Raw genomic sequence first — 24,051 nt, forward strand, 5'->3', positions numbered from 1 at the left:
TTTGGAGAGCCCCTGATGTGCCTAAACACTGAAATCCCCCACAAGTGACACCATTTTGGAAAGTAGACCCCCTAAGGAACTTATCTAGATGTGTTGTGAGAACTGTGAACCCCCAAGTGTTTCACTACAGTTTATAACGCAGAGCCGTGAAAATAAAAAATCTTTTTTTTTTTCCACAAAAATTATTTTTTAGCCCCCAGTTTTGTATTTTCCCAAGGGTAACAGGAGATATTGGACCTCAAAAGTTGTTGTCCAATTTGTTCTGAGTACACTGATACCCCATATGTGGGGGGTAACTACCGTTTGGGCGCATGGCAGAGCTCAAACGTTTTACTTTTTCAACGCAGAATTGGCTGGAATTGAGATCGGACACCATGTCGCGTTTGGCGAACCGCTGATGTGCCTAAACAGTGGAAACCCCTCAATTCTAACTGAAAACCTAACCCAAACACACCCCTAATCCCAACCCTAACCATAACCCTAACCACACCCCTAACCCGAACATGCCCCTAGCCCTAATCCCAACCACACCCCTAACCCTAATCCCAACCCTAACCCCACCTCTAATCCTAACCCTAATTCCAACTGTAAATGTAATCTAAACCCTAACTTTAGCCCCAACCCTAACCTTAGCCCTAACCCTAACGGGAAAATGGAAATAAATACATTTTTTTACATTTTATTATTTTTCCCTAACTAAAGGGGTGATGAAGGGGGATTTTATTTGCTTTCATAGTGTTTTTTTAGCTGATTTTTAGGATTGGCAGCTGTCACACACTAAAAGACGCCTATTATTGCAAAAAATAGTTTTTGCGTCTCCACATTTTGAGAGCTATAATTTTTTCCATATTTTGATCACAGAGTCATGTGAGGTCTTGTTTTTTGCGGGACAAGTTGACGCTTTTATTGGTACCATTTTCGCGGAGGTGACATTTTTTGATCGCTTTTTATTCCGATTTTTGTGAGGCAGAATGACCAAAAAACAGCTATTCATGAATTTATTTGGGGGGGAGGGGTGTTTATACCGTTCCACTTTTGGTAAAATTGATAAAGCAGTTTTATTCTTTGGGTCATTTTTTTTTTCCTTTATTCAGTTTTTTTTTTTTTTTACACATGCAATTTATTTATTTTTTACTTTGTCCCGGGCGGACATCATACTATAGTGTAAAATTGCTGACAGGTTTTGCAGGGAGGCCTCCCGCCACCTGGTCTGAGCAGGCGCTTGAAGGCCACCTCCTTCAGGACCCGAAAGGAGCCCCGAGGCCATTTTGGATCCGGGGCCTGCAGGGAGGGAGAGGTAGGAGACCCTCGTAGCAACGCGATCACATCGCGTTGCTCCGAGGGTCTCAGGGAGGCACGCAGAGAGCCCCCTCCCTGCACGATGCTTCCCTATGCCGCCGGAACACTGCGATCATGTTTGTTCGCAGTGTTCCAGGGGTTAATGTGCCGGGAGCGGTCAGCTGACACCAGGCGGCGATTGGCCGCACTCTCTCCGTGAGCACGGCCGATCGCCTATGACGTACTATCACGTCACTGGTAATTAAGTCCCAGGTCACCTCGACAGAACAGTACGTCATATGGGATAAAGGGGTTAAGGTTCCTGAAGGTGTGAAAATGACCTCTGCAAAGTATTTAGAGTTTCTGACTGACAACTTTTTTCCATGGTATAAAAAGCAGAAACGTGACTTCAGGAGCAAAATCATCTTCATGCATGACAATGCACCATCTCATGCTGCAAAGAATAGTGGAGTCATTGGCTGCTATGGGCATAAAAGGAGATAAACGCATGGTGTGGCCACCATCTTCCCCTGACCTCAACCCTATAGAGAACCTTTGGAGTATCATCAAGCAAAAGATCTATGAGGGTGGGTGGCAGTTCACATCAAAACAGCAGCTCTTGGAGGCTATTCTGACTTCATGCAAAGAAATACAAGCAGAAGCTCTCCAAAAACTCACAAGTTCAATGGATGCAAGAATTGTGAAGGTTCCTATGTTAACATGTAACTTGGCCTGTTAGGATGTTTTGAAGTTAAATAGCTGTTTTGTTCAGTGAATGTGACCTCCTAATGCTGCAAATTTCACAAATGAGCATTTTCAGTTCTTTAAAACATATCAAATGTTTAGAAATTCTATTGTGCCTAATAATTTGGAACAGTGCATTTTGAGTTTTTATTAAGTTTGGAGATTATACTGTTATCATTGGGAGGTTTCTTCAATAAAATTTGATGTATAGTCTAACGCGTGATGACTTTTATTAGACTGACTGTCATTTACACCGACCATTTAGAAATATCCGAGAAAAAGGTAGTTTGCATAATAATTTGGAACATGGTGTAGGATGTGGGATTTTAGTGTTCCCCCTATTTTTTTTAGATATATATATATAAAACATCTCAGCTTCTTCACCTTGGGCTGTAAACCTTTTTAGGTTGCTGAGTAAAAATCTTGTAATGCTCTTATATGAACTATGGACTAACCTCAAATACTCAGTGTTATACTCTTTTACATTCTCTATAATGCGGTTTCACCGCCTTAATTTGTAAACTTGACAAGTTATTTCTTCCTCACCTGAAGATATAAAAACTGTACGGTTACGCATCTATCGTAGTTTGGTCACAATATGATACAAAGATTTAATTTCCAAACAGAACTTTATTCAACTCAGGCTTTATTGTAATTGTGCTTTCAGACAAAATAATCATAAAAATTCTGTGTGGATATAAAAAATATTTTCTATTCTTTTCACTAGAAATACAGATTTTTCCCAACATATAAATAATAAACAAATCAAGAATCTTTATTTTTTCATTACAAAATAGTTGAACTTCCCTGTCTTAATCATAAAAAAGGGAGAAGAAAATGATTAGTTAAGCATTATACATAAAGAAGAATACTAAACTCCAAAATGTACATGCATTGTGATTCAAAACATCGATAATGTCCTACAATTACATGAAAAATATATTTTTATAAAAACTATTGCTACAGTACTTTGATGGTTTCCATATTAGTCAAAATTTCATCAAGCTGTAACAAACACTTTTGATCCCCGCATACAAAGTGATGAATGCCTATAGGCACAGCCCTGAGCTGTAGATACGGAATATAGTCTCCACTCTTTCCAGCAAGAGCGGAACATAACAAAAAATAAATGAAAGAACCAGAACAACATACTGGCATTTAAGCTCCCCAAGTCTCTATGATTTTAGTCCAATAATCAAGTTGAACACCAGAAGTAAGGATTAGAATGAGCACAGTGTACACTTGTGAATTAAAAGGTAAACAAAAAAACTTAAATTAATAACTGTAAAACGATCTATATCAACCGTATGTTTACAAAAGTAATTGCAAAGTAGATTTGGACCGTAATTGCAGAGCTGAGTAAGGTAGTAAAGCTCTAGTCCTCACTTGTTCACTATATACTTTTCATGAATGAACTTTGTTACAAATACAAATTAGGTCTCGAGAGTCATGGTGGTCTCAATCCAGCAAGTGCTCGGACCCTCAGCGGTAAACCCTTTCCTAGTGCTACGCAATACAATGACATCTGTACAGCCCCAGAGGTCACTGTATTCTGCCGCACTCTCCCCTCACTGATGCCCTATGCGTGCAATAATACAGATATACGTGGCCAGAAATGTATCTTTAAGCTCGTGTTTTGTTCAGCAACTTGCTACTATTGAACTCCGTGGAAGGTGCACAAACCTTTATGTAGTGCCTGTTTTAGGCCATATTCACACTAGCAGTATTTGGTCAGAATTTTACATCAGTATTTGTAAGCCAAAACCAGGAGTGGAACAGTCAGAGGAAAAGTATAATAGGAACACGTCACCACTTCTGCACTTTTCACCAACTCCTGGCTTACAAATACTGATGTAAAATACTGACCACATACTGAACGTGTGAACGTGGCCTTATAATTGTTATCAGAGTATATACAGCGTTGTTCATCTCACACTGAATTTATGACTGATGAGCAGGGTGCAAATTTTAGTTTAGAGACTACATTCATTAGTTTGGAAGAAGTCAATGTCTACTCGCATCCCATTTTGATATTTTATTTTAAAGTGCAAGTCCAGAGGTTTTTTTTTGTTATTTTAGTACTGAAGTGATGTCAGTAATCCAAGTTCCCTAACCCTTGTAAAATACTTACTAGTAGCCATCTTAGGCTGTTCCCAGCACCACTCTGGTTCTGAACTGCCATTTTGTGACCGCAACTTCTGACTGACTGGAAGTCATAAGCTTTCAATATAAGTCAATGAGAACCTCGTTCTGGCTCTCATAGACTTACATTGAGCAGTGACTTCCAGCTCACCCAGCAAACACTGGAGCTTACAACCTGCAGAAGATGACTGGAGTGGCGCCGTTCACAGAAGGTATATTACTAGGTGCAGGGAACACCAGTCAAGATGAAAACATAAATAAAAATGTTGGAGTGCTGCTTTTTTAATCAAATGAGATATATAAAGATACCTGACAATTTCACTATTCCATTGCTTTTCTTTGTGTTATATTATTTTACTTAAAGTAACTACGGTAAGTATACAAATTTTACATATATAATTGATAACACAAATAGCTGCCAATCTGTGGGTGTCCATATCTTGAGACCCCCCTAAAATACAGCTCTTAAGTGCACCATGCATACAGAGGTGATTGGGCTCAATAGTAAGTTCAGGGGTGGTCCACTCTACACTCCATCTCACAGCTTGGTATACAGAACTATTGAAATATTATTGAGCCAGTACATCACTTTGTTTGCGGTCTGCATATACAGTTGTACCCAAAAGTTTACATACCCCGGCAGAATTTTTGCTCTCTTGGCCTTTTTTCAGAGAATATGAATGATAACACCAAAACTTTTTAGACACTTCTGGTTAGTGGTTAGATGAAGCTATTTATTGTCAAACTACTGCGTTTTCACTTTTTAAACCATAATGACAACCCAAAACATCCAAATGACCCTGATCAAAAGTTCATATACCCCATTTCTTAATACCGTGTGTTGCCCCCTCTAACATTAATGACAGCTTGAAGTCTTTTGTGGTAGTTGTGAATGAGGTTCTTTATTTACTCAGAAGGTAAAGCTGCCCCCTCTTCTTGGCAAAAAGCCTCCAGTTTCTGTAAATTCCTGGGCTCTTACTGTGCGGTTGAGATCTCCCCAGAGTGGCTCAATGATATTGAGGTCAGCAGACTGAGATGGTCACTCCAGAACCTTCACTTTGTTCTGCTGTAGCCAATGGCAGGTCAACTTGGCCTTGTGTTTTGGATTGTTGTCATGTTGGAACGTCCAAGTACTTCCCATGCGCAGCTTCGGGGCTGATGGGTGCAAATTTGCCTCCAGAATTTGCTGATAATGTGCTGCATTCATATTTCCTTCAACTGACCAAGTTTCCTGTGCCTTTGAAGCTCACACATCTCCAAAACATCAGTGATCCACCTCAAAGCTTTACAGTAGGAATGGTGTTCTTTCATCATAGGCCTTGTTGACCTCTCTCCAAATGTAACGTATGGTTGTGGCCAAAAAGTTCAATTTTGGTCTCATCACTCCAAATTACCTTGTTCCAGAAGTGTTGAGGCTTGTCTCTGTACTGTTTTGCGTGTTGTAGACAAGATACTTTGTAGCATTTGCGCAGTAATGGCTTTCTTCTGGCGACTCGTCTATGCAGCCCATTTTTCTTCAGGTGCCTCCTTATTGTGCATCGCTAGTTTTCAGAAAGTCCTGTATTTCAGCTGATGTTATTTGTGGGGGGTTTTTTGCATCCCAAACAATTTTCCTGGCAGTTGTAGACAACATTTTTGTTGGTCTACCTGACTGTGATTTTGTTTCACAGAGCCCCTGATTTTCCAATTGTTAATCACAGTTTGAATGCTGCTGGCTGGCATTATCAATTCCTTGGATATCTTTTTGTATCCCTTTCCTGTTTTATATAGTTCAACTACCTTTACCCATAGACCCACAATTCTTTTCCTTTCTCCATGACTCACAATCCAGAAACGTTAGTGGCTGGATAAAAGATGCAAGAGTCTGTCTGGATCCCAAAAACTCACTCAGCTTTTATGCACACACACTGATTACAAGCACAAACAGGTCACAGGCGAGGATGTTACCTTTAGTAGCCGTTCAAACCCATTTGTGTCAACTTTTGTGCATGTTATCAGGCCAAAATCACCAGGGTATGTAAACTTTTGATTGGGGTCATTTGGATGTTTTAGATTGTCATTATGGTTTAAAAAGAAAAACACAGTAGTTTCACAATAAATGGCTTCACCCAACCACTAACCATGAGTGGAACAAAATGTTGGTGTTATCATTCAAATTCTCTGAAAATAGGCCAAGAAAGCAAAAATTCTGCAGGGGTATGTAAACTTTTGAGCACAACTGTAAGAGCTATGCATATTAGAGCGGTGTTTAATGCATTTAGTTGGGGTCTAAGGACCTGGACTCCCACTATACGGCCAACAATTGCACTTTATAATGACAGTCACACTTTAAGTGATAATTTTTAGAAACTAATGTAAATAAATGTCGATGTGTAGATACATTAAAATAATCTAAAACTGAATTTAAAAAAAAAGGAAAAAATAAAATAAAAAAAGAACTCTTTAAAAACAACAATTTCATTTTAAGTACAATCTTCAATGAGTATGTTTTTGCAGAGTTTTCATCTATTACCGTGTGCAAAAAGCACTAGCTGTCTTATAAAGAATACGCACTAACAAATCGCATGTATGTTGTTCTTCACAATACATTAATAAGCTTTTTGCAGCAAAATTAAGATTAAGTTATACAAGAATTTAAAATTACAGCAAATAAATCGGTCTACCTGGACCTATTTAAGTAAACACCACTCAGTCCGTCCTGTGCCATATAAAACATGCCACATTACTCAACCCTGAGCAGTCAGCCAAATAAGAAACACGCAAGGACAGCAAGAAATAAAAAGTGGTTAGACCAGCAACCAAGGAAATAAATGTTTGAAAACAATTTAAAAGTCATTTAAAACAAAGAATCACATAAATAATCCAGTTTGATTTCCCATTGTTTACACCCAAAATTTCACCTTCTTCCTCCTACACCAGAGTCTGAAATCTGCATTTCATTCTTATAGAGATTACCATTTCACCACCCATAATCCTATAAGGCACGTCAATATAGAAGAACAGGAACAGTCGCAAAGATCCCGGCAGAGTTCCTATTCTGGAGATTTGTGACAAGTATTTGTTAAAGACATCAGTTGCTGACTGAAGGCGGGAAAACGATGATCCTCCCCCCTGGAGGGGACAAGCACCAGTCTACAATGGATTAGATCAGTTTCTTTCCTGGAAAAACCATTTCTGAAGGTCGGAGTTAGAACATGGTCTCAACACAGGTGCAGCGTTCCCCATGTTGGGGTTTTTCTCAGCTTGAACACACTTTTGTGTTTGCTGGTGCAGCAACGTGCCATCCTGTAAATGACAAGAGACATTAGTTGAGATAAGCAGACGACATTTTCATCTAAAAAAGTTATTCTGGATATATGTGCGAGTACAGATTTCTTGTTCACATAGATTTCTTATGGAGTGCGTTTTTTTCTAGGTACAAATGAATTACATAGTAATATAATTTTGTCATCCATCCGTCCGTCCAGTTATGTAGTTGTAAGGAGAAGCAGCAAGCCAGGCTTGTCTCATCCATAACGGGCTCTGAACTGTCGGGTCTGTCACCTCAGTTACAGTGGGGAGCGCTTAGAGTAACAGGATGTTCCCTGTGCTCAGGGGGGCATGGCTAAGCAGGCAGAAAATGCATGCGCAGAAATTCAAACTGTCGAGGCGGGAATGCCGAGTGCGGTGAGTGGTGTGAGGTAATTTCTGCTGTGAGGCGAGGGGGCAGAGCTAAGGGGAGCTGGAAACGAGAGGGCGAGCTGACAGGAGCTGACCGATGGGGTCCTGCTGACAGGCCGCATGTAGTGCTGTCCCCGCCTACATCAAGGTCCTTGACAAGACTGTGAACTCGGCCGACGACGCTGACACAACTGCCCTGGCCGACGGTGCTGCCTGGGGAAGGCAAGGTGTGTGTGAGGGATACCGGTGCAACTCAGCAGACCAAACAGACCACCGTGAACTGTTTTGGAACCGTCTCCCAGGCCCCGATAGTACAAGAATTCTCACCGCTGAGGGAAGAATCTGCCCCTCCTTCTGCCCTGCATCTGTTGGGACCAGTGCCCATGCTACAACCCCGGGCAATCATCACCAGTGACAGGATTGAAAAGAAGACACCATCAGGACCACAAGAATACATTCTCAACGCCAGAAAAGCTTCCCCCATTTTCAACAAAACTGTAAGGCTATGTGCACACAATGTGGAATTACTGCGGATCCGCAGCGGATTTTTCCACGCAGAAACGCTGCAGTTCCCCACAGTGATTTACAGTACAATGTAAATTAATTGGAAAAAAAAAGGTGTGCTAATGGTGCAGAAAAATCCACATGAAAACCGCTGCGGATCAAAAGTAGCAGCATGCTACTTCTTCTGTGCGGAACTGCAGCGTTTCTGACCCCTTCCATTATAGAAATCCGCAGGGGTAAAAACTGCAGAAAATATGCACAAAACCTGCATCAATTCCGCAACAAAAAAGCACAAAATTCGCTGCAAATCCGCACCTGCGTTTTCTGCCAGGAGATGGGGATTTTGTGCGGAAAATTCTGCACCCCAATCCGCAACATGTGCACATAGCCTAACAGATCCCCATTGTGGCTCATTCCAAGTGGCCCAAGTCAAAGTAAGGGGCACATCGGTGACTGGAGTGCAAAGTGATAAATGCATAGTTTACATTTTCTTCCCCTATTAGTTAAAACCCCCTAGATGTGTTCTTTGTATTAGGGAAGTACTCTCCCCTCATTTAAGTATCCTCCTGTGAATTAAACCCTTTGTTATGGGTTGGAGATCAGCACAAATATTCCTTATGATGCTCATGTGGGGGTTGTATGTGAAAGACATATTCCCAGAACTACCACTTATCTCCTACTAGATGGTGGCCCGATTCTAACGCATCGGGTATTCTAGAATATGCATGTCCACGTAGTATATTGCCCAGCCCATGTAGTATATTGCCCAACCGCGTAGTATATTGCCCAGCCGCGTAGTATATTGCCCAGCCACGTAGTATATTGCCCAGCCACGTAGTATATTGCCCAGCCACGTAGTATATTGCCCAGCCACGTAGTGTATTGCCCAGCCACGTAGTGTATTGCCCAGCCACGTAGTGTATTGCCCAGCCACGTAGTTTATTGCCCAGCCACGTAGTATATTGCCCAGCCACGTAGTATATTGCCCAGCCACGTAGTATATTGCCCAGCCACGTAGTATATTGCCCAGCCACGTAGTATATTGCCCAGCCACGTAGTATACAGCACAGAGCCACGCAGTATATTGCCCAGTCACGTAGTATATTGCCCAGTCACGTAGTATATTGCCCAGCGACGTAGTATATTGCCCAGCGACGTAGTATTCAGCACAGAGCCACGTAGTATATTGCCCAGTCACGTAGTATATTGCCCAGTCACGTAGTATATTGCCCAGTCACGTAGTATATTGCCCAGTCACGTATTATATTGCCCAGTCACGTAGTATATTGCCCAGTCGCGTAGTATATTGCCCAGTCGCGTAGTATATTGCCCAGTCGCGTAGTATATTGCCCAGTCACGTAGTATATTGCCCAGTCACGTAGTATATTGCCCAGCCACGTAGTATATTGCCCAGCCACGTAGTATATTGCCCAGCCACGTAGTATATTGCCCAGCCACGTAGTATATTGCCCAGCCACGTAGTATATTGCCCAGCCACGTAGTATATTGCCCAGTCACGTAGCATATTGCCCAGACACGTAGGTATATAACACTGCTCACGCAGTATTTAGCAGTGTGTGCACCATATCCCTGTTAAAAAAAAATAATTAAAATAAAAAATAGTTATATACTCACCCCTGGGATCCAGCAAAGCTGTCTGATGCGGCTGCCATCTTCCGTTCCCAGGATGCATTGCGATATTACCCAGATGAGACCGCTAAGTCTTCTGGGTAAGTTCGCAATGCATCTCTGGGAACGGAAGATGGTGGCCGGTGCGAGCGCATCGTCCGACGACAGAAGGTGAGAATAGCAGGTTTTTTGTTTTTTTATTATTTTTAACATTACATCTTTTTACTATTGATACTGCATAGGCAGCATCAATAGTAAAAACTTGGTCACACAGGGTTAATAGCAGTGGTTACGGAGTGCGTTACCCGCGGCATAACGCGGTCCGTTACCACTGGCATTAACCCTGTGTGAGCGGTGACCGGAGAAGAGTATGGAGCGGGCGCTGACTGCGGGGAGTATGGAGCGGGGAGTATAGAGCGGGCGCCGGGGACACTGACTGCGGGGAGTATGGTGCGGGCGCCGGGGACAATGACTGCGGGGAGTATGGAGCGGGCGCTGGGGACACTGAATGCGGGGAGTACGGAGCGGGCGCCGACACTGACTGCGGGGAGTATGGAGCGGGCGGCGGGCACACTGACTGCGGGGAGTATGGAGCGGGCGGCGGGCACTGTGACTGCAGGGGAGTAAGGGAGGACTAATTGGACTGTGCTCGTCGCTGATTGGTTGCGGCAGCCATGACAGGCAGCTGGCGAGACCAATCAGCGACTTGGATTCCATGACAGACAGGGGCCGCAACCAATGAATATCCGTGACAGACAGACAGACGGACGGAAGTACCCCTTAAGGTACCTTCACACTGAGCGACGCTGCAGCGATACCGACAACGATGTCGATCGTTGCAGCGTTGCTGTTTGGTCGCTGGAGAGCCGTCACACAGACAGCTCTCCAGCGACCAACGATGCCGGTAACCAGGGTAAACATCGGGTTACTAAGCGCAGGGCCGCGCTTAGTAACCCGATGTTTACCCTGGTTACCAGCGTAAAAGTTAAAAAAAAAAAACCCACTACATACTTACCTTCCGCTGTCTGTCCTCGGCGCTCTGCTTCTCTGGTCTGGCTGTGAGCACAGCGGCCGGAAAGCAGAGCGGTGATGTCACCGCTCTGCTTTCCGGCTGCCCGACGCTCACAGCCAGACCAGAGAAGCAGAGCGCCGAGGACAGACAGCGGTAGGTAAGTATGTAGTGTTTGTTTTTTTACTTTAACGATGGTAACCAGGGTAAACATCGGGTTACTAAGCGCGGCCCTGCGCTTAGTTACCCGATGTTTACCCTGGTTACCAGCGAAGACATCGCTGAATCGGTGTCACACACACCGATTCAGCGATGTCTGCGGGGAGTCCAGCAACGAAATAAAGTTCTGGACTTTCTTCCCCGACCAGCGACAGCACAGCAGGGGCCTGATCGCTGCTGCCTGTCACACTGGACGATATCGCTAGCGAGGACGCTGCAACGTCACGGATCGCTAGCGATATCGTCTAGTGTGACGGTACCTTAACTAATCTATTTGTAATCTTGCCTGAAGAAGGAGTCATTGTGCTCTGAAAGCTTGCAAACATATATTATTTTCTGGTTAGCCAATAAAGGTATTAGGCTATGTGCACACGTTCAGGATTTCTCGCAGAAAATTCCTGAGAAATCTGGACATTTTCTGCAAGAAATCCCCAAGAAAACCGCATGCGTTTTTGCAGCGGTTTTGACGCGTTTTTTTCCGGACACTTCCCAATGCATTTTGGAGTGGGAAATCCGCAAAAAAACCGGAAAATTAATGAACATGCTGCGGTTTTTACCGCGATGCATTTTTTTTGCGGAAAAAAACGCATCATGTGCACAAAACATGCAGAATTCATTCTAAATGATGGGATGCTTATTGTATGTGTTTTTTTTGCGGTTTTATAGCGTTTTTATCGGGAAAAAACGCGAAAAAAACGCAACGTGTGCACACAGCCTCACTCCCAGAATACTTTTGTCATCATTGAGCAGAAAAGTATTCACATCGATTTTTCTGGCTAACACAGTACCACAATATAATTTGTTATTGTACATCTTTATCAACTCAGAATGGAAAATTTAACATGTTTAGTCATACCTCTCGGAAAATAAACTTCTGATTTTCAGGCACATTTTGCCCATTTTCCCGGCACAAGAACATTGTCAACTGGTCAGAACCTTGGTCTATAGCTATACAACCCTCGGGCTGTCGTGTGTTGTACCTGATCTCATTAAAGGACGAATATTCAAAGAACTGAAAAACACAAAGGGAACGTTAATGTATAATTTCCAGGTCAAGATACCAAATTATGTATCAATACTAGATCAGTATTACACAGATAAATATTACCTGTGTAAATTACACACATAAATACAAGTTGAATTTATGTTGTCTAAGTTTAATATTTAGATTTATCAGGTGTAACAGAAGGTTTTGGACTCTCCAAGACCCAATTCTCGACATTCACAACAAAAAATTGTAAATTCAAAAGCAAATACCGTATTTTTCGGACTATAAGACGCACCGGACCATAAGACGCACCTCAAATTTGGGGTGAAAATTGCAGAAAAAAGATTTTTTATAAGATGGGGGTCCGTCTTATTGTCCGAATTTACAGTATCTTACCTGAGGGCTGGCGGTGGCAGAGCAGGGTCACAGGAGGCATGGTGTCGGCAGAGGTGGGGTGATGCGGTACGGCGTGCACCTGAGCAGGGTCCCTTCCTGCTTAGGTGGGCGACGCCACGGCCAGGTGTCCATGGGGAGATTGCAGCAGTGAGCAGTGGTGTGGCGACGGCAGAGGTGCGGGGATAATGAGCGGTATGGCGTAAGCAGGGTCCCTTCCACAGGTGAGGTGATGCAGTGGCCCGGGATCCATTCCAATGTGAGCAGCAGAGCAAATTACCCGTTTATCGGTGGCAGCAGCCATCTTCCTGAGGCCGTGCGTGCGCAGATGGAGTGCTCTGCTTCCCGGGGCTTCAGGAAAAAAGCCGCGGGAGGCCGCGCGTGCGCAGATGGAGATCACGGTGGCCATTTTCCTGAAGCCGAGATCTAAATCTGCGAACTCGGCTTCAGGAAAATGGCCGCCGCAATCTCCATCTGTGCACGCGCAGCCTCCCGTGGCCATTTTCTGAAGCCCAGGGAAGCAGAGCACTCCATCTGCGCACACATGGCCTCAGGAAGATGGCCGCCACGACCGATAATGCCATGATTCACCCGGCTCTGCTGCTTACCGGGCTGCTGCATCACCTCACCTGTGGAAAGGACCCCGCTCACGCCATACCGCCTCCTCATCCCCGCACCTCTGCCGCCGCCGCACCTCTACCGCCGTCACACCACTGCCGGTAAGCCTGTATTCCAACTATAATACACACCCCTTATTTTCCACCCTTTTTTGGGGGGGAAAAAGTACATCTTCTAGTCGGGAAAATACAGGTATTAATTTTACGGCCAAATTTCCTGAACAATCTTCCCCAAATTTGGTACATAGGTAAATCAGACACTTCAGAAGGTTTTAGACAGGGTCTGGGACCTTACGTTCACTACATATTCACAAATAGATACATTATGAACGCAAATATTAATTGACATCTCATTTGGACACTACTAGCAAGATGTAAAATTTATGTGGGTAACAACTTTGCTTCATTAGAGCAGAAAGCAATTTCTTTTGCAATCAGTTACACAAAATAGCCCCATGTGAAGCCGAGTAAGGGTACTGTCACGCTATACGATTTACCTACGATCACGACCAGCGATACGACCTGGCCGTGATCGTAGGTAAATCGTAGTGTGGTCGCTGGGGAGCTGTCACACAGACAGCTCTCCAGCGACCAACGATGCCGAGGTCCCCGGGTAACCAGGGTAAACATCGGGTTACTAAGCGCAGGACAGCGCTTGGTAACTCGATGTTTACCCTGGTTACAAGCGTAAAACTAAAAAAAAAACAAACAGCACATACTTACATTCTGGTGTCCGTCAGGTCCCTTGCCGTCTGCTTCCCGCACTCACTGACTGCCGGCCGTAAAGTGAAAGTGAAAGCACAGCCGCTGTGCTCTGCTTTCACTTTACGGCCAGCAGTCGGCAAGGGACCTGACGGACATCAGTGTGTGACGGTACCCTTACTCTGCTAGCATATAAACGTATTATAAATAAGTATTTACAAAGTAATCAGAATGTGTCGCCATGAATCTACAACTCTTGCATTTTTTCTCGTACCTGATTCTGCCCCATTCCGTGGCAGGGGTACAGAATAATCTTTTGTCCGGTGACATCATTCTCATTTGGAGGATTATAATCAAAGCAGAAGTTGGCCATTCCCTTATTTCTAAGCTGTAGATCATAAATTAGAAAATATATGAGCGTTCAATGCTTTACATACAACTTAAAAATTTTTTAAAAAAAAGAATTTTTGTCCTTATTTTTCCCATTTTTTTAAACCCTCTGAATATGTAAAAATCAAATCGTTTTGTAGTGTAAAATGTGCATTTTCTTCCTCTAATGTAACCCTCTCGGTCTTATAGCCAAGATTTAAACCTCTGTAGCTTTACTAAACCTTAAAGAGCCCATATTATCGACAAATGGTTTATCACATTTAGTAAGAAGTGAACGGTGTTCTGATGTAATGTAAATAGATGTTAAAGTGTTGGCACATAAAGTGTTAATCTGTAATGTAGGCCGGGTTACAACTACTTTCACAGTAGTGGCATACTCGGCATATGAACGTACATGAAAGGATCATGAAGTCAGAGAACAACTTTATCCGATAGAAGCCGTGCACGCTTGGCTTGTCATCTCCTTTGATCATGAACAAGACTTGATCATAACCATTGACCTATCAATTCAGCTATTAAAGGCACACTTCTAGTGTAGGCTTTAAGGGGGTACATAATATGTCTAGAATTGCAGTTTTTACTCCGATAAAGTATTTGGGAACTTCCATACTAAAGTACTGATATCAAAGGAAATTCCTGAAGTGTCAAGTCCAACCCATACACGGTCTAATAATCACAAATCAGAAGAGAAGAAGCTGTCCTACATCTACTACTCCATTATTCTTCACCATTACTCGGTTACTTCTCAAGCTTAGCGATAACCTTATTACTATGTGTCACGATTCACACCGTGACTGTCACCCCCACGTCACGGATCGGGGTGACTTTAGGCCAATAGACGGCTATCACGTGCAGGGGGGCTTATCCTAGTTATCCCTCCACTCCACAATGTGATGAAAAACACACACAAGGCTATTGACCTCTTAGTTTACAGCAGGGGCTTATTTTAGGTATCCCACTGCTCTTCAATATACCACGAACTGCAGGAATTTATGTATCTCCCACTTACAGTTCCACTTGAAACTTGCAGCTCTCTGGCGCCCCCTTACTCTCAGGTCAGATTAGGTACTGCACCTAGGATAATTAGTCGCCAGAAACGCTGCCTGCTATGCACTGGCTACTGGGCACGCTTCAGTGATGCCATAAATTACTCCCACTCAGGCAGGAACAATAATTATCAACGCCGCAGTCGCTACAACGTCACCCAAAGGCCCGCACACAGTATGCTGCCACCAGCTTCGATTAAACGGGTCCGAAGCGAACCCAAAACAGTAGGGTAATTCCCTTCAGAAGACTTAGGGTACGTTTTAGAGCAGGAAGAACGACTCTAGTATTAAATTATACTCTGTCAAAGGTTTAAGGCAGTGTTTATAAAAAGTCATATAAAGATGTTACAATATGAGACAATTGAAAATATGTACAAGGTAATTATAAAAATAACAGGGGTTAAATGAGGAATCAACACTTACATGTGTTCAGAGAATTGCAGGCAACCAGGCTATTTGGTGGAGTTTCCATCTGTCCCAGTGCATTAGGACTCTGGTGAGGAACAGCTCTTCAAGTCAGGCTGACATAGGCTCCAGCAGACAGACTAACTGCTGGGGTCTGGCAAAAACTTATATACCGCAGCCTGTGACATCACCAACAGGGCTGGCTTACCCAGACCCTCCGCTCTCTTCAGTTTAACTAAATTTAACCTAAATTTGTCTAATGCCTGTAACTCCGCTACAGAACATGTTATAGTCATAACAAACCCAGCATTCATCTCGTATTAACATTGGCATTCTAATGAGATCAAATATGTCCTACTTGTGATGCATAATTACAGAGAAATCCATACTTTTTACCTGATGGAGTTAGAAGCTCATGTTTAGAGTGGCTGACAGACCCGCCGACTAATGTTAACAATATGTACCTTTCCTTTTTCTAGCCTAAATCGTTGGCCCAATATCTTACAATAATGGAACAAAGGACTTCTTGCATTTACAGAAGGGAATCAGACCGGTTTTAGCTAGCACAACTTTCCACTGCATCTATGCCAGTCGTAAATACCTTTCTTCAATAAAACTCCCCCACATACATTGACAAGGCAAGCTCTTGCCTGAGTGAAAGGGAAGAGGGGTTTTAGCCCACAGCCTGGGCTAACAAGAGAAATTAAACTTATATGATATTTCATACAATATCGTGACACTATGCACCAATGGCCATCATGCCGTGAAGCCATTCTACAATGTCATTAGGATTATAATCCTACCATCCCAAAATAGCCTGGAGTGTCCTCAGGAACATGGAGCTCGGGGTAAACATTTTCCAAAAACCACTTGAAAGGTTTACACTGCAGTTTGTTCCTCAGCTCTATTCTCTCTGTCACATCTCCATAAGGCTCCTGGGAAAATAAAGGAGGACATAATAAAAATGAATAAAAAGCACTTAAAGCAGATTGTTCAGATAATGGATGCTGAACTTCAGACTTTCTATTACATTGGTCTATCGGACTCAGTATTTAAAGGGGTTGTCCACTACTCTCACAGCCCCTTCTGCATATGCCTATGTTTACCCCTAGTAATAACGCTAACACTCATCCTCATCTCCAGCACCATTCCAGAAGGTCGGCACTTGTTCTAGTTGACTTAGTTATGTCATGTAATCCCTGTGGCCACTCAGAGCTGGCTTAACTCTCCCCTACTTCGGACAATTCAAAACATCCGGAGGAAGTGAAAGCAGTGGCTGTCCTCTCACTTCCACCAGATATCAATCACATCCGTAGGAGATTAAAGTGAAACAGACACTGATCAGCTGCAGGGATAGCGTGACAATGTCAAAAGAGCCCTGGGAGAGCAAGCGCTGACAATGCTGGAACGGCACCGGAAGGTAAGTATACGTGTTGTTATTTTACTGGGGGAAAATATAGGGATTCAAAAGGGGTTGTCAGACAAGTGGCCAATGCCTTTAAATACTAAAGGGTGGACAATTTTTTATTTTTGCACTTTCATCATTTCCTTCCCTTCTTCCAAGAGTCATAAAAAAAAAAATTTCTACCCACATAGCCACATGACGACTTGTTTTTTGCAGGATACGTTGTACTTTTGAATGATAACATTCATTTTACCATGGAAAACAGGTAAAAAAAATCAAAGAGGTGAAATTGCAAAAAAACTGCAATTCTGAATAAGTTTTTGGGGTTTCGCTTTTATGGCATTCATTGTGCAGTAAAATGACCAGGAAATTAGGATAGTCTAGGTCAGCATATTTCCAGCAATACTAAACATGCAGAGTTGTTTTTTTTTTTTTAATTCGTAAATACAAAAGATTGTCTCACAATCCTAAACAGTTATTCAACACCTTCAACTCTCTCCTCCGTCCCCCAGCACCTCCTCCCTCCCCACTCATCTCAGCTGAAGACTTTGCCTCATTTTTCAAGCAGAAGATTGAGAACATCAGAGACTGTTTTAGTCGACAACCCCCAGAGCCCTTCCTCCTAACTACCCAGCCCTCCACCTCCAAAACCCACTTCTCCACTATTACAGAAGATCGATTCTCCACTTTACTCTCAAGATCGCATCTCACCACCTGTGCACTTGACCCGATCCCTTCCCACTTCATCCCAAACTTCGCCACAGTCTTCATCCCAACTCTAACCCATCTCTTCAACCTATCAACTGGTGTTTTCCCCTCAAGCTTTAAACATGCCTCAATCACACCTATCCTCAAAAAGCCTTCTCTTGACCAATCCTCTGTATCTAGCTATCGCCCTATATCACTTCTCCCCTATGCCTCAAAACTACTGGAACAACACGTCCATTTTGGACTGTCCTCCCATCTATCTTCCTGCTCCCTTTTCGACTGCTTACAATCAGGCTTCCGGTCACACTACTCCACTGAAACTGCCCTAACTAAGATCACCAATGACCTATTAACTGCCAAGAGCAAGCGACACTACTCTATCCTCCTCTTCCTGGACCTGTCCTCTGCCTTTGACACAGTGGACCATTCCCTATTACTACAGGCCCTCTCATTCCTTGGCATCACAGACATGGCGCTATCCTGGATCTCGTCATACCTAACTGCCCGGACATTCAGTGTCTCCCATTCACAAACCACCTCCTCACCTCGCCCCCTATCTGTCAGAGTCTCGCAAGGTTCAGTTCTAGGGCCCCTGCTCTTCTCCATTTACACTTTTGGCCTGGGACAGCTCATAATCTCACGGTTTTCAGTATCATCTCTATGCTGATGACACACAGATCTACATCTCTGGACCAGAAATCACCACCCTACTAACCAGAATCCCTCAATGTCTATCCGCTATTTCATCCTTCTTCTCCGCTATATTTCTAAAACTTAACATGGACAAAACAGAATTCATTGTCTTTCCCCCATCTCACGCGACCCTCCCAACGAACCTATCCATTACAGTAAATGGCTGCCCACTCTGCCCAGTCCCACAAGCTCGCTGTCTCGGGGTAATCCATGACACTGATCCTTCAAACCGCATATCCAAGCCCTTTCCACTTCCTGCCGACTTCAACTCAAAAATATTTCACGGATCCGTACATTCCTAAACCAAGAATCTGCAAAAACCCTAGTCCATGCCCTCATCATCTCCCGCCTCGACTACTGTAACCTCCTGCTCTGTGGCCTCGCCTCGAACACTCTCGCACCCCTCCAATCTATTCTAAACTCAGCTGCCTAACTAATCCACCTGTCCCTCCGCTATTTCCCAGTCTCTCCCTTCTGTCAATCCCTTCAATGGCTCCCCATTGCCCAGAGACTCCACTACAAAACCCTAACCATGGCATACAAAGCCATCCACAACCTGTCTCCTCCATACATCTGTGACCTCGTCTCCCGATACTTTCCTGCACGCAACCTCCGATTCTCACAAGATCTCCTTCTCTACTCCCCTCTTATCTCCTCTTCCAACAATCGCATACAAGATTTCTCTCGCGCATCACCCCTACTCTGGAACTCTCTACCACAACATATCAGACTCTCACCTACCATCGAAACCTTCAAAAAGAACCTGAAGACCTAACTCTTCCGGCAAACCTACAACCTGCAGTAACCACCGATCCACCAAACCACTGCACGACCAGCTCTATCCTCACCTAATGTATCCTCACCCATCCCTTGTAGATTGTGAGCCCTCGCGGGGGCAGGGTCCTCACTCCTCCTGTACCAGTTGTGACTTGTATTGTTCAAGATTATTGTACTTGTTTTTATTATGTATACCCCTCCTCACATGTAAAGCGCCATGGAGTAAATGGCGCTATAATAATAATAAATAATAATAATAATTTTGCAGTCGGTGTGAGGTCCTGCTTTTTTTTTGCTTTACAGTTCTTTACTAAATGGGGGAGAGAGAGAGAGAGAGAGAGAGAGAGAGAGACACCTTTATTTCTTTATTTGAAAAGTGGGTCGATTTCTTTTTTTTTCGGCATCTGAAAACAAAATGCCATGGTCTCAGTCGTTTGGTATAGGTTGTCAGTGGTTTCAGCTATTACAAATCTAATGGAGTGAGAATCTTTGAAGATGGTCTTATGGCTTAAAGGGAATCCATCACCAAGTATTTTCCAACCCATCTGATATCAGCATGATGTAGAGACGAAGATCCTGATTTCGGGATGTTTCGCTCACTGGACTGCTTGGTGCTGTTTTGATAAAAATCAGGTTTTTCTGCTGCAGATCTACCAGTTGTTCTCTGAATGCTGAGCTTTTTATAACCTCGCCCACACCACTGATTGCCAGATTTCTGTATACACTATGCATAGGCAGAAAGCTGCCATTCAGTGGTGTGGGCACAGTTATACAGAACTGATGACTTTGGAGGACTACATTGCAGCAGGTTTACCAGTCCTCTAGTGATAACAGTGATGTTATCAAAACTACAGCAAGCAACCCAATAAGTGACCCCACAGCAATCAGGGTCTCTGTCACTGCATTATGCTGCAAAACATACTAGGTGACAGATTTCCTTTAAACAAGATATAATATAATGTAATCAAGGTCCATATTAGTACGTTCTCCAATCGTTTACCATGACCTATATGTCAGGCATCTTACCAGGCGAGCATGTGGATTTCGGTGGTAATAGAGTTCTTTATATTCATCCATCCAAACTTCAGCAGCTCGCACACTGTTGGCCAAAGCTTTACTACGAGAGTATGGTGCTTGTTTAGGAAAGACATGCCCCACGTGGGAACATGGGTGAACTTCAAGTGTCCCACCACACTGCCAGATCTACAAAAAACAAAAAAGACGGTAAAAGAAAAAATTATTTTTTTAAATCAAATTTTATGACAGGGTCTGAAATTAAGGCAAAATTTGTATTCCTTACTCTGAATGAAAATTCAAGATTTTCTCCTCCCCAGACTTCCATTCCGGTATCATAAGATCCTAGATATTCAAAATACTTCTTACTCACAGAGAACAACCCACCAGCCATAGTTGGGGAACTAAAAAAAAGAAATATCACAGACATTATAGCAACATATTATGCAAAAAGACAATGACTTGCTTTATAAATGAAATCTAACTGTACAGAGACCGAATGCACGGATCAATATTCAATGTTACAGTGTAATACAGCACAAGGTGTATATACTGTGCACATTATATACATACACACACAGACATTATACACACATATATATATATATATATATATATATATATATATATATATATATATATATATATATATATATATATATATATATATATATATGACCACAGCAGCACATGTACATGAATCGGCCATGTGAAAACACAGACAAATATACATTTCACAAAAATATTTTTTCATAAAATTTACAGTTAAAATGGAGATTCTTAGCGCATAAATTGGCCAATTCATGTGTGCCCATCAACCACGGCAAGGTGATCTCCCCCTGATGGGTCCTACTCTACTGTACATGCCACTCTTGGGCCACCAGCCTACAACTTCGGACAAACATGTCACTCTGGGCTAAACCTACAATTTATGGGCAGGTAGAGTTGATTACCGCCACCTGCAAGGTCAATGTATATTTGTCTGTGTTTTCACATGGCCGATTCATGTACATGTGCTGCTGTGGTCTTTTTTTATCTGTGTGTTGCCGTTTGCAGCTTGCACGTGTTCACATTGGGAGTGCTGATTTGTTTTTTCCTCTATTTGTATGGATGTGGCAACATCCAGACTTATCTTGCACTCTTGGCGGTAATCAACTCTACCTGCCCATAAATTGTAGGTTTAGCCCAGAGTGACATGTTTGTCCGAAGTTGTAGGCTGGTGGCCCAAGAGTGGCATGTACAGTAGAGTAGGACCCATCAGGGGAAGATCACCTTGCCGTGGTTGATGGGCACACATGAATTGGCCAATTTATGCGCTAAGAATCTCCATTTTAACTGTAAGTTTTATGGGAAAAAAATTTGTGAAAAAATTTTTATGATAAAATATTTTGTGAAATGCATATTTGTCTGTGTTTTCACATGGCCGATTCATGTACATGTGCTGCTGTGGTCTTTTTTATCTGTGTGTTGCAGTTTGCAGCTTGCACGTGTTCACATTGGGAGTGCTGATTTGTGATATATATATATATATATATATATATATATATATATATATATATATATATATACACACACACACATTATATGCACACACGCATATTATACACACACACACACACACACACTATATGCACACACACATTATATACATACACACACTATATACACACGCACATATATTATATACACACACACACATTTATTATACACACAACAATATAGGCAAACTAGAAAACATTAGCAAAATGCTGCAACTTGATCCATTTTTACTATAACAAAGCAATGACAATGGATAGATGGAGCAACACGTTTAAGCATCTACATTACAGGATAGCTCTAGTGTACCCACCTAATGACGTCAATGGCAGACCGTCTGCGCTTTTGCTCTCGCTCTGGGACTACATGCCAAGTAAAGACAAGTCTCCAATCAAGTCCTCCAATCTGAGGCTCTCCAGAATTGCCCAGATACTGGAAGGTATTCCAGTCAATCACATCAATTACAGGACAAACAACCGCAGTTTCCTTTTCCCTGATCCTGGGATGCAGGTAAGATACAGAGTCACAACCAGAATTCATTGGGCAGATTTACAAAGCTAAACGCTGAAGTATTCATAAGCATAAACTATTGATGACTGGGTATTCATTTGAATAGGTTCTGATTTGCAGTACATCAGAGCCGCCACTACACATTAAATGGCGCTGTGCTGTACACTACTCTGCCACCGCCTGAGCGCTGCCTGACAACCCCTTACAGAAGCCCACCCATGAAGAGGAGGGCTTATTTAAATTTACACTTAAAGGTGGTATACCTGCTCTGCACCATATTTAGTGCGCATGCACTGGCGATCTTTGCCCTTTCACAGCGCATGCGCATTACAGAGATGTGCCCCTGAGCAGGAGAGCGATGGAGGGCAGTGTGTGGATGGCTTAGGACGCGTCATCCACACAAAGAGGGATGGAGATCACAAGAAGAGAAAGGCCCCGGATCAAGACCAGCAATGCCCATTGGACCAAATTGTGCCATAAGCAAGTATAATAATATTAATAAAAGCTATTTTTTGTGTAATGCATAGCGCTCTGGGGATTTATATATAGAGCATTCTAGAATGCGGTATATAAGGGTGTACATGTGCTGGTCTTACTGTATATGGGAAAAAGCTGTGGGAAGCTTCCCTTGAAAGCTTTGGATACTAATGCAAGTTTGATTTAATCATCTTCAATGGTTAAAATTGCAAAGTGCTAGTTAAAAAACAAATCAAAGGAACTTTATAATTTATTACAAACTCTCTTTGTTATCAAGAACAGCAGGATTTTTTAATTTTCTTATTTACAGTTTGGGGACATTGAAGTTAGGCCAAACTGTAAATCAGTAGCTCATGACTCCCGGGAGCCTGGGGATCGGTGCACTGCAGAAAGCCCTTTTATATGAAGTTACAGAATTCTTGTAAACCATTCTCTTACTCATATCTATACCCTAAATAATGCGACTTCTCTTTGACCTCTAGGTCATCAGAAATACTAATCGAGGAAGTAACATTTGCATGTTTTAGGACATTCCATATGTGAACTTACCTCTCCATTAATGGTTCCAACCAGCCTTCATGGCACTCACAATGGCAATCAAGAAAGGTCAGAACTTCTCCTGTTGCTTTGGTAGCTCCAAGGAGTCGTGCCCGTACCAGTCCTTCCCTCTTGTTGGCACGGATTAGTCGCACCTTCTTCAACCCTGAGATATGCCTTTCTAACTGCTCCTTAAGATGATCTAGAAGCATGTTCAATGTATTATTATTTTTGATAATGAAAAATAAATGTCACTTTTGTCCAGTGTTTCATGATATTTGTATCCACAGACACATTTTTACTGTGTCACTGAATATTAGAAAGAAGTACAATGCTAGTCAAGTTGCAACTAATGATCTCAACGGTGTCAGTCTGAGTCAGTACCAGAGAGGGTAACTGCCATGCTTACACCTTGGTTACTTATTATAACGTACTATGGATTCATTTTCTGAAGAATATAAGAGGAAAACTGATAATAGGAAATTCTCATTTAGGCTGAGAAAATGGAGAAATTTATCATGATAGATTAAAAGGGAATCTGTCACCAAGTTTATGCCAGTCAATCTGAGAACAACATACAGAGACCCCGATTCTAGAGCTGTGTCGGAGGGTTTCTTGCTATACTTTTAAAAAAATCATTATTTTATCTGCTGCAGCTCTTCTAGTTT

The 24,051-nt window shown here is 42.7% G+C and overlaps 1 protein-coding gene across 1 annotated transcript in view; it reads right to left on the reverse strand.

Moving 5' to 3' along the window:
• Window positions 1-2,632: 2,632 nt before the first annotated feature.
• Window positions 2,633-24,051, reverse strand: part of GALNT12 (polypeptide N-acetylgalactosaminyltransferase 12) — an 83,409-nt gene continuing 61,990 nt past the window's right edge. Inside the window, exons 3-10 of the mRNA XM_069730517.1 lie at window positions 23,396-23,585; window positions 22,173-22,358; window positions 20,610-20,727; window positions 20,336-20,512; window positions 16,530-16,661; window positions 14,160-14,273; window positions 12,042-12,197; window positions 2,633-7,449 (exon numbers count right to left, since the gene is read on the reverse strand). Coding sequence (XP_069586618.1) covers window positions 7,312-7,449; window positions 12,042-12,197; window positions 14,160-14,273; window positions 16,530-16,661; window positions 20,336-20,512; window positions 20,610-20,727; window positions 22,173-22,358; window positions 23,396-23,585 — 1,211 coding nt within the window. The 3' untranslated portion in view covers window positions 2,633-7,311. The remainder of the gene's footprint in view (window positions 7,450-12,041; window positions 12,198-14,159; window positions 14,274-16,529; window positions 16,662-20,335; window positions 20,513-20,609; window positions 20,728-22,172; window positions 22,359-23,395; window positions 23,586-24,051) is intronic.

Source organism: Ranitomeya imitator, chromosome 6, assembly GCF_032444005.1.
Source record: "Ranitomeya imitator isolate aRanImi1 chromosome 6, aRanImi1.pri, whole genome shotgun sequence".
In the NCBI taxonomy this organism is placed as follows: domain Eukaryota; kingdom Metazoa; phylum Chordata; class Amphibia; order Anura; family Dendrobatidae; genus Ranitomeya; species Ranitomeya imitator.